Below are 11,257 nucleotides of genomic sequence, written 5' to 3' on the forward strand. Positions count from 1 at the left end.
GGTAGTATTGCCATTTTCACAACATTAAGCCTTCCTATCCATGAATCTCTCAGTTTTTATTGGTATATTGTTAAATCCACTGTACTTCTTTTGTTTGATGACTATTTAATACTCCTCATATCCCTTTAGCAGGAACTGGTCTAACAAGCTTCTCATATCCTTGGATCAGAAGTGACATTTTTCTAAACATTTTCAAAATGGTCATTCCATAAAATCATTTATGATTGTGTCAGTCTAGTTCCTCCTTTTCTTTCCTGTTCTACATACTAATTCAAGCATGCCATTTCAATAGTATTCTATATATTCAATAGTATTCTTATGATATACATGTATGCATTCATTAGTATTATATTTTAGACAACAGAGTAATGGCATGCTGTTAATATTATTAATGATAGTTTTAATTCTTTGAAATTCTCACTTTTGACCAATTCAAATGTGCTTGCAGGATGATGTACAGAGGTATACTTTTTCCCACACATTACTTTTTCACAGACATAGCATCACGTAACTTCTCCATATGCTTGGTGACAAATGCATTACTTCCAATTCAATGCCATCATAATAAAGTCAAGCTACAAGACCAGTCAGTTGTCCCGCCTATTTACAAACCTGCACTTCCACTGCCATTGACAGCCTCCTTATCCTCATCTTCTTCCTCTTCAGGAAGAGAGCTGTCCATTCTTTCCATCTTGCTGACTGAAGTCGTTCGTTTCCTTTGGGATTCTGTGTCAAACTCATTATCAAAGAGGACTTGATCAACAGGGTCTGGCTGGAAAGGGCTAGGTTCTGCTGGAGGCTTGGGTGTTCCATAGAAGTTTCCTGAAGTGAGAAAACAGCAGGTGAAAGTACACATGTTGAACTCAGGGTCAGAAAATCATGGCCTATATCTTAGCTACCAAAAGCCAAAAGGAGACACAGACACTAGCCTCTTGGGGGTGGGAAGGTGGGCAGTGAAAGGTAGAAAGAGAAAAAAACAAATTCTCAAGTGCCTACAAGACCAAAGGCATCATCAATCATTATCTAACATCTTAACAGTATTCTGGCTAAGCCCAAAGAGTTAACCTTATATATGTAGACTATTTATCCCAATAGGTTTGCTTTTACATGGGTTTGGAACTAGGCCTCAATTTGTTTATATGAATCTAAATCCATCAAAGTTCTCAAGTAAAACTCAATGGTGTAACAAGTGCAAGTAAAGGAGGAGAAAATGAACTGAAGTAATTTTGTTCTAATGTGAAACAAAACTCTTTAGCAAAATAAGGAAATACAGGGGCAGGATAAAGCAAAGTGCTAACTAAACCAACTTCATTTTAGTTTGTGGTAAAAAGGAGGCTGTTTATGTAAAGGTAAGTTTTTAAAGTAGCATTATTACTGGATAATTTAGCTACTGAACAAATAGAGAGCTATTATTATATTAGTAAAGTATTTCAACAATGACTTACTCTCAGAAAAGAAAGAATAATATGCTAAGTCTTGCAGATCAGTAATTTTGAACCAAAAAGAAATATTCCAAGATAGAAAGAAATCAAGTGAATATTCTATTTATTACCTAATTGCTGTTGTTTTTGTTGTTGTGTGCTGTAGATTCATAACTGACCTGTAGCTGACCCACCAGTGGGTTTTCGGAGGTAGGTAATTGCAAGAAAGGAACCATCCAAATACAATGGGAAAGGTTCAACAGGTCTAGCTACATAAAGGTTTACTAGAATTTGCTGGTTTCAGCTTTATATCAACCATTAAAGTTACAGAAAGTTTAAAAATTGGGAGTGAAATACTCATGATTTTTTAAAATAGCATCTGCAAATATAATTCTTTTGTTTCTAAATAATTAATTAAGATGTTGATTCATATGAAGTAAATTGTGAGGAAGATATTTGAATTTTTTGTCATATATAAACAAAAACATAGCTTGTTAACCATTAACATTGACACATACCTAGAAATAACCACTTACACCTTAATTCACATAAGCTCTGAGAGGGCAAGCATTAAGATGAATTGTTTTTTTAAAACCTGACTTTGAAAGGTATTTGCCATCTTAATAAATAAAAAAAAATAATGGAATCAAACAAAAACATTTTCAATTACATCTTGAGTCTCCTCTCTTGCTTAAAAAGTGATGTCTGAAATGCTGTGCAGATAAATACAAAATTCCTTATTAAAACAGTTTAAGAATCTCTGCAAACTTTCCAGCCCATAAGTAAAGAAAAGAATCGATGAAAACCACTTGATGCTTCATGGGGCAGAAGATACAAAACCACTCCAAACAAAGGTTTGGTGCCTGGACTCAATTCAGGGCCCAGGCGCTCCCACAGGCAGAGTAACACCACCCCACAGGGCTCCCAAGCCAGGAATTGTAATCTTTATAGGAGCAGATGGCCAGTAGATCTATGTATCTATCTATCTATCAGTTCAAATGTATTATTTTATGTTTTCTGCTGGACATTCAACCACTGCACCACCAGATATCCTTGGAATGGTTAAGGAATAACATATTCTAGGCCCTCAATTCTTTTGGGTGATAATTATGCCCGATAATCAAATCGTTGAAGAAACTAGATGGGACTGGAAAGTCAACATTTTCTAAAGATGGGAGTAATATTACCACAGGCACAACATTTAACTGTGGATTATGAGTAATCACTAATTCTAAGTAGTTTAAGATTTTCTTCCCTAAGGTGAAAAAGAAGGAAAAAATGCCAGATACTGTGATTGCTAATTATGATCACTGATAAGGTTTTAGGATTTTAATTTCTTAAATATTCAAATATATGTAAAATTAGAGAGAATAATATTAGAAATATTCTTTATACCTTTAGCTTTTTCATGATTTATTTTCGATTTCTTTCTAAAGAAATTTTTTTGGGGGAGAACATGACTATATGAACACATGTACAATTAAAGTGCAGACTCCCTGTGCCTGGTTTTCTCATGCTGTCCCTGAAGTAACAACTATCCTGAGGTTGGTATGTTTCAATTTCCAACATTTTGTATACATCTAGGATATATGCATAAATATTTATAGCATACACACAGCTGTTTGTCAAAAGAGCGTCAAAAACTTTTTTATATCATTCCAGATCTTTTTTAAAAAACAGCATAATTTTGAACATATTCTTTTGGAATTCATTTTAATATAAATTTATTTCTACAACTTCTAATTCATTCAACTACATCTGCCTATTTTCTGTGAACAAATAAAAATGTGTTTTATTCATTGCCTACTAAAGGAAAGTTGTTCTAGAGTCTCACAGTTTTAAAGAGTGTTTTAATGATATTCTGGTACATTCTAATATGCCTATGGGCAAGAATCTCTCTAGAATAGGTAGGTAGGAAGGGAACTGTTGCATTATACTCAGCTTCAAACGTCCTTGGTTATTGTCAGATGCTTTCCAGGGGAATTCTATCAGTTCCTCAGTTCTCAACAGCAGTTTATGAGAGTTTCCAGTTTCTCACAAATCAAACCATACTTCCATCTATGTTGTCAATCTAAATGTTGTTTCCATTTACATTTACTTTAGATTTACTAGAGTTGTGTATATTACAGTTAGTAATATGTAATATACATATCTTTATCCTATATAAATTTCTAAACCTTAGGGGAAAATGGACAAAGTGAAGGAACATACAGTTTTCAGAAGTTCAAGAGATTAGTAAGCATATGAAGATACTCAAACTCTTTGGCAAACCAGTGATACTAAAATAAGAATGAGCAATTATTTCTACAGCCATTAGATTGGCATAATTGTAAAGCTGGATAATACATAGCATGATCCAATAATTCTGCTTTTATGTACAATGTCCACAGAAAATACCACAAAAGTAAACAAAAATACATGTCTGAGAATGCTGATTGTAGTTTCCTCTGTGGTGATGGGATGCTGGAGGTATTGTGGGTGTCTATTATTAGGAGAATAATTAAAGTGCAACGGATGGATAAAACAGAATATTTTGCAGATATTAAAAGCAAATACAACCATATGGATAAATCTAAGAGATACAGTAAGAAGTAAAAACAGTAAAAAAAAAAATTAAATAGACACAGTACAATGCAAAGAATACAAATATGCATAAAAGATACAATATATATTATTCAAGAACCTATATAAACAAAGACATACACATCAACATATCATAATAGTTGTCTGTTATACAGAAAAGGGGACTGAGAATAGGCCATCTAAAGTACAAATAAATAGTTATCATTTGAGAAGTTTTTGCTGGAGACTATCTAATTATAATTTCCTTATATCTTTGCTTTGTTTTCTCCCTAATATTTAACTCAATTAGCATTTATTTTATGAATTTGCTTTTTGAGTGTCTCTCCCATAAAATGTAAGACTCATGAAGATAGTATCGTGTAATTCTGTTCAATACTATAACTTTAGCCTCTCTTATAGTGCTCGGCACACAGTAGGTACTTATTAAGTGAAGAAAGGTCAAGTAAATGAAAAATGAGTGAGTAATGGGAGCTAAGATCAGAATGAGTAGCAGTCCAAACTCAGTAGGGAAAAGGAAAGCAATGAAGGTTCTGCATAGAAGAGAGACATGATCAGAGCTGTGCTCAAGGAAGACCAACATGGTGACAATGGGCAGAGTAGATTGGATTAAAGAGAAGAAATTGTAAATGAGATGTAGTGCATAATCCAAGCAATAGGTGGCCCAGGGTGCTTACAATGACGAGGTAAAAATGGGGAAAAACCATACTATGAGAATTGCTGCAAAGGAAGAAATGATTAGACCTGAAACTGACTGGATGATTATTAAGAGAAAAAAAAAGGAGAAGGAAATGATGACTCTCCTATTTGGGCTTATGATGCCACTACAGATTAGAAACAATAAAATCACTTATGGCAAGAAAAAAATAAATGCATATTTGGATATGTTGTATTCAAACTAAGCATTTATGCCACACTATTTCTTGGCATTGAAGATAATATCCAGTAAGACAGACATGATTACTGCCTTCACAGAGCCTGTAAATAGGTGATTAAAATAGCATGATGAAACAATGATAGAGAGCAATGAGGGTTAGGGAACTAGATGAGCTTTCTAGTGGTGAGTGTATGATAGATCGTGAGAAAGGAAGTGGAGACAGAGAGAGATAGATCTAATAAAGAATTACTTAAAAATTAAGTGATCTTGGAATCAAGAAGAGGAAACAAATGAATGATTCTAGTCTTCCTTTACTGTCCCTTCTCCAAAAGTCAAGATACAAATAAATGTTATCAGAGAAAAATGATTTTGGATTCCCAGATCACAAAGGGAAAGCAATCAAGAGATACTTGCTGAGTTAATAAGATGAATTTGAATTCCTCTAAAAACTTATAAACTGACCATATGAACTGATATTTTTATATTCTGTTCACAATTTTATAATATGACAGAATGCTTCTGATTATTGTTTTGTCCAGTTTTACATTAGTTAATTATACATCTCCTAATCAAAAGAAATTTCTCCCAGAGTCAACAGAAAACAAACTTTTTAAAAAGATAATTTACTGATCAAAATTTCTTTGAGATAATTTCAAATCATCTAAACAGTTTTCTGGGTTTCTATTATTGTTAGTATTTGGGGACATACCATCATACGTTCCACTCTCTAACAATGCTCCACTCTCTTCCAGGGCTTTGAATTGTTCAACAGAAATGAAATTATAGTCCACCCCTGGTACTTCCCCATCCCTGGGGGCCCTTGTAGTGCCTAAGAGGTGGGAAAGAAGAAAAAAAGGTTGTAAAGTACTTTTAAACTTACAAAATATTAACAAAAATTCATCTATCTATCTATCTATCTATATATATAATACATGAGGGAAACAGACTATTAAATATTTCTGCTACAAAAAAGATCAGAATATTTTAGGCAGATAAACATTACTAAGTGAAAGTAGGACAAAAAATAATGTGGGATGAATAAATAAACCTTAATAAAGTCTACTGATAATCACAAGATTCAAAACTACAAAGACTTTTTATGTCTCTAAATACTAAAAGAGCTTTAACCTTCTAACAAACATCAGTTAATTATCCTTTAAAAATCAATTAATTACTGAACAGTAGGAAGAAGTGATAAATACACCTCTGAAATAATTTCTTTTTATGTAGCTATTCTATGTATTTTTTTTCTTCTCCAGCTGAATAGTAATCAGACATTCTATTATTAAGTTAGTTTAGTAGAATTTATTATTAACCTGTGGTCACATATTGATTATGCCATTATTTTAGACAAACAATAAAAAGCTTATAGTAGGTATTGCTCCTTAGGCATTGTTCTCTGCAAATAATTTTTTAAAAAATAAGCTGTTTTATAAGACTACTACAGCTGATGAATAAATTTCTATATATTAATGAATTAATTCTATAGTAAAATCTTTCAAATCCAAGGTTATGGAAGTACTACTACAACTGAATGCATTTATTTACTGAACGAGAGTCATTTTTATGACTTGATATTATAAATGTCATTTCAAATACTATAGAATATTAAAATATCAGTTATTTTGTCTGAATTTGGGCATCTGACTCATGTTGTTGTTGTTATGTGTTGTCAAGTTGACTGAGAACCATAGCAACCCTATGTACAGCAGCTCTGAACCTTGCCCTGTTCTAAGCCAGTCTCACTAATTCTGACACACCAATCCTCAATGCTCCAGTTACTGTATCAATACATTTCATCTGGAGTTGTTTTCTCCTGTCCTGCGCTGTCCCTCCACGCTTCTTATTCTTTTTTTTTTTTAATAATTTTAATGAACATTTACAGAGATTTTGGATTTCCATTCATTCATTGCTGCACTTCTCTCCCTGCCCAACCCCCTCCCCCCTTCTAAGTATGATGTCCTTCTTCAAGGACTGGTCTCTTCTGGTCATGTGCCCCAAGTATGTGAGAGGAGTTTCAAAGTTCTAGCTTCCAAGGAGAAACTTTGTTTCATCCTCTGCAATTTGTTTTTATTCAAGACTTTTCTCCAGTATCACAATTTGAAGGTATCAATTCTTCTCTTATCCTTCCTCATTATTCAGCTCTCTGATAAATAGCAAGTAATGCAAAGACCACGGCTTGGATCAGGCGCACCTTAGACTCTAAACTGACATAGCTGCTTCTCAGTACTCTGGAGAGACCCCTGACAGCAGATTTTCCCAATGCAATTTGTCTTCATTTCCTGACTGCTGGTGTTAAGAGTGTTGACAGTGGAGCCAAACAAGCTATATAATTGTTATCAACCTCAATCTCTTCTCCATCTATTATGGTGCTGTTAATTGACCCAATGGTGAGAATCTTTGTCTTTTGATATTCAGCTTTAATCCATATTGAAGACTATAGTCTTTGTCCTTCTCCAGCAAGTGCATCAGGTCCTTCTCAGTTTCAGCCAGTAAGGCTGTGTCATTGGCATAATTTAGGTTGTTGATGAGTCTTCCTCCAATCCTGATGCCACTTTCCTCCTCATAAAGCACAGCCTCCCAAATGATCTGCATATAGATTGGAAATAGGATGCATCCCTGCGCACACCTTTCCTGATTTTGAATCATGCAGTGTTTCCCTGATCTGTTCTGAGGACCGCTTCCTAGTCCTAGTATAGGTTTCACATAAGTACAATCAAGTGTTCTGGAATTTCCATTTTCCTCAAGGTTAGAGGTAAGTCCTTAAAAGGAAACCTCCCAAACTCGTTCTTCCCCTTATTTTTCCGATTTGGAAAATGCCATGCCAAGCCAGAAACACAAGCATCTCAGTCACCTTGGGCTCCTACTTCTCCTTCACATTCAGTCACCAAATTCATTTGTGAATTTGTTACCACCTCCAAATCCAGTTGATACTTCTAGAATTTAAATGCTTCTTCTCATTCTCACACTCATCTAATTCTCATCATTATCTGTGCTTTATATTGGTGGTCTTCTCAAGCCAATCTTTTCTTCTTCCAGTGACCCTGAGAACCCAAACTACAACCAGTGACCCTTCCAAATAATCTCAGCAAAACCAAAGAAAAACCCCTCCAAACCCTTAAAGGCTTTCTATCACTCTTAGCACAAAAGCCAGACTCCATAACAACATAGCTTAAAGGCCCTTGGCTACACTTTCAACTTCTCTTTCTTTGATCATTTCTTTCACATTCTATGTTTTAGTCAGCAAAAGATTTGTTAAAAGTTGTTTTTTTTCTTTGTGTGTGTGCGTGTGGTTTTGTTGCTGTTAAGATGTTCTTCGTATTCCCTTTCACAAGGCACTCTTTTTTCCCTGAAAGACCTCCACCCCTCATTCCCATTTATCATTCTTTTTTTTATTATACTAGTTTATTTAGAAAATTCGAATACACTGTTTTTCACACCAGTTGCTTCCCATTTCCCTCACCGCACCACCCATCAAATTGCGCGACCCATGATTAATTCCTCCCCACCCCTGCACATCCTCATCCCTCTGCTTCCACCCACCTCCCTTGGATCCTCATACTCATTCTACAATCATGGTTTTATACAGTATTTGTTCTTATGGGACTGAGTTCACTCAGCATAATGCTTTCCAGTCTGTCCCGTATTAAAAGACACAGATAACTCCATTTAGAAATGATGGAGGTGACATCACAATAGAACAAGATGAAATTAAATCAATAATATCGGAACGTTATGAAAAGCTATACTCTGATAAATTCAAATACCTAGAGGAAATGGACAAATTCCTCGAAACTCATCTGGCTACCCAGATTGACAAGGACAGATAAAGAACACTTGAACAGACCCATCACAAAAGAAGAAATTGAAAAGGTCTTAAAAAAACCCCTTTCCCCATAAGAAAAGTCCTTAACCAGATGGCTTCACAGCTGCATTCTACCAAACATTCAGAGAGGATTTAGCACCAATTCTACTTAAAGTATTTAAAAAAATTGAAAAAGAAGGAACACTCCCAGAGTCATTCTATGAAGCAAGCATAACCCTAATACCAAAACCAGGCAATTACCAAGAAAGAAAACTACAGACCAATATCTCACATGCATATAGACGCAAGAATCCTTAAAATCCTAGCCAACAGAATCCAAAAGCATGTGCATTTTCTTAACTTAAATGTGAACTTGCATATGAGTAAGTGATGGTCTGTTCCACAGCCAGCACCTGGCCTGGTTTTGACTGCTGACATTGATCTTTTCCAACGTTTCCTTCCACAGCCGGACTCAATCTGATTCCTGTGCAGTCCATCAAGTGAGGTTCATGTGGACAGTCACCATTTGTGTTTCTTAAAAAAGGTATTTGTGATGAATAAGTCATCAAATAGGCAAAATTCAATCATTCAACCTCCAGTCTCAGGTCTGTCACCAAGTCCATACTTTCCAACCACCATTCCCTTCTACTTTGTTCCTATTTCCAAGAAAGAAGATTCAACAGAATGCAGAAATTATCAAACAATTTCATTAATATCTCATGTAAGCAAAATAGAGCTGAAGATCACCCAAAAATAACAGCTAGGACAGCGCTTTGAAAGAAAACTGACAGCAGTTCAAGCTGGGTTAAGAAGCAGCCATGGAACCAGCAATATCATTGCTGATGACAAATGGATCTTGACTGAAAGCAGAGAATATTAGAAGAATGTCTATTTGTGCGTTGTGGAATATGCAAAAGCATTTAACTGTGTGGACCATTACAAGCTATGGCTAACATTGAGAAGAATGGGAACCCCAGAACTCTTAGTTGTGCTCATGCAAAACATATACCTAGACAAAGAAGCTGTTGTGCAAACAGAGCAAGGGAACACTAAATGTTTTAAAGTCAAGAAAGGTGTGTACCAGGGCTGTATCCTATCTCCATATCTATTAAATATATATGTTTATAAAATCACTACAGAAGCTGGACTTTATGAACAAGAATGTGGCATTAGGATTGGAGGAAGATTTATCAATACATGTTATGCAATCCATGTTATCTTCCTTGCTGAAACTGAAGAATACTTGAAACATCTACTGTAGAATGTCAAGGACGATAGCTTTCAATATGGATTACTTCTCAACATCAAGAAGACAAAAATCCTCAACACTGAACCAAAAGAGGAAACGTCATAATAGGTGGAGAAAAGACTGAAGTTGTCAATGATTTCATCTTACTTGGATCCACAACCAACACCCTCAGTGCCAGCAGTCAGGAAATTAGATTTATTCCACTGGGAAAAACTGCATTCATGAACTCCTTCAAAGTCTTGAAGAGCAATGATGTTAGCTTAAAAACCAAGGTGCATCTAATTCAAGCCATGGTCTTTTTAATCACTTAATATGCATCTGAGAGCCGGATGATGAATAAGGATGACAGAAGATTTAATGCCTTTGAATTGTGGTGTTGGAACAGAGTACTGAATATACTATAGACTGCCAAAAGAATAAAGAAATCTGTCGTGGACAAAGTGCAGCCAAAGTGCTCCTTAGAGGCAAGGATGGAGATGCTTCATCTCAAATACTTCGACCATGTTGTTAGGAGCAGCTATTAGTTGGGAAGGGACATCATGCTTGGGAAGCTGGTGGGTCAGTCAAAGAGAGGAGACCCTTAAGGAGATGGGGTGACTCAGTGACTACAGCAATGGGCTTAAGGGTATCAGAGATGATGAGGGTGGCACAGGATAGGTAAGGTTAAGGGTCACTATGAGTCATACTTGACTCAACAGTACCTATCAATAACAGCAATACATCACAAAAGCTCCTTAATTAAGTGAAAGTGCATATAAATTCAATTAGCACAGTGCCTGGCAATACTCTATTTTCTTATTATATTCCATACATTGTGGAAAATGTATAATAAAACATTACTGGTCTTTGTATCTCAGAAAACGTTGTTTAAAGCATACACTTTGCTATGTTCACTGGGAGTTTTCCAATATTGGATTTCAGCTCTTAAATTACATAATCTATCAAGAGCATTTGGCCGAAATGATCATTGCCTGCTTTTTTGTTTTATTCTGAAATACAAATATACAAAATGGACATAAAACATAAAATTTAATTCATAATAATTAATAAAGCAGACAAGATATAAATTTTAAAAAAGAAAAACCAAAACACAAGAAATAACATTATCAGATCCTCAAAAGCTACCTAGAGATGTTTCTCTCCTCCGATCCAGAGTTAACTGCCATCTTAACATTGATGATTATTTCTTTTTCTTCATTTTTATATGCATTTAACAACCAAGGATTTTGAAGTTCTGTCTCCTGTACTTTCGGCATGAGAGGAAGACCCTAGATGAGATGGATTGATACAGTAACTGGGCAATTGGGGTAGTTGTTGTTATGTGC

General features: G+C 35.2%; 1 protein-coding gene across 2 annotated transcripts in view; it reads right to left on the reverse strand.

The window, feature by feature from the left end:
* Positions 1-11,257, reverse strand: part of MAGI3 (membrane associated guanylate kinase, WW and PDZ domain containing 3) — a 296,586-nt gene that overhangs the window by 104,630 nt on the left and 180,699 nt on the right. For both annotated transcript variants that reach the window (XM_006895704.1, XM_006895705.1), the window contains exons 3-4: positions 5,588-5,707; positions 613-822 (exon numbers count right to left, since the gene is read on the reverse strand). In XM_006895704.1, coding sequence (XP_006895766.1) covers positions 613-822; positions 5,588-5,707 — 330 coding nt within the window. The remainder of the gene's footprint in view (positions 1-612; positions 823-5,587; positions 5,708-11,257) is intronic.

This window comes from Elephantulus edwardii, unplaced genomic scaffold (assembly GCF_000299155.1).
Source record: "Elephantulus edwardii isolate Elephantulus edwardi_28Jun2011 unplaced genomic scaffold, EleEdw1.0 scaffold00174, whole genome shotgun sequence".
NCBI classification, from domain to species: Eukaryota; Metazoa; Chordata; class Mammalia; order Macroscelidea; family Macroscelididae; genus Elephantulus; species Elephantulus edwardii.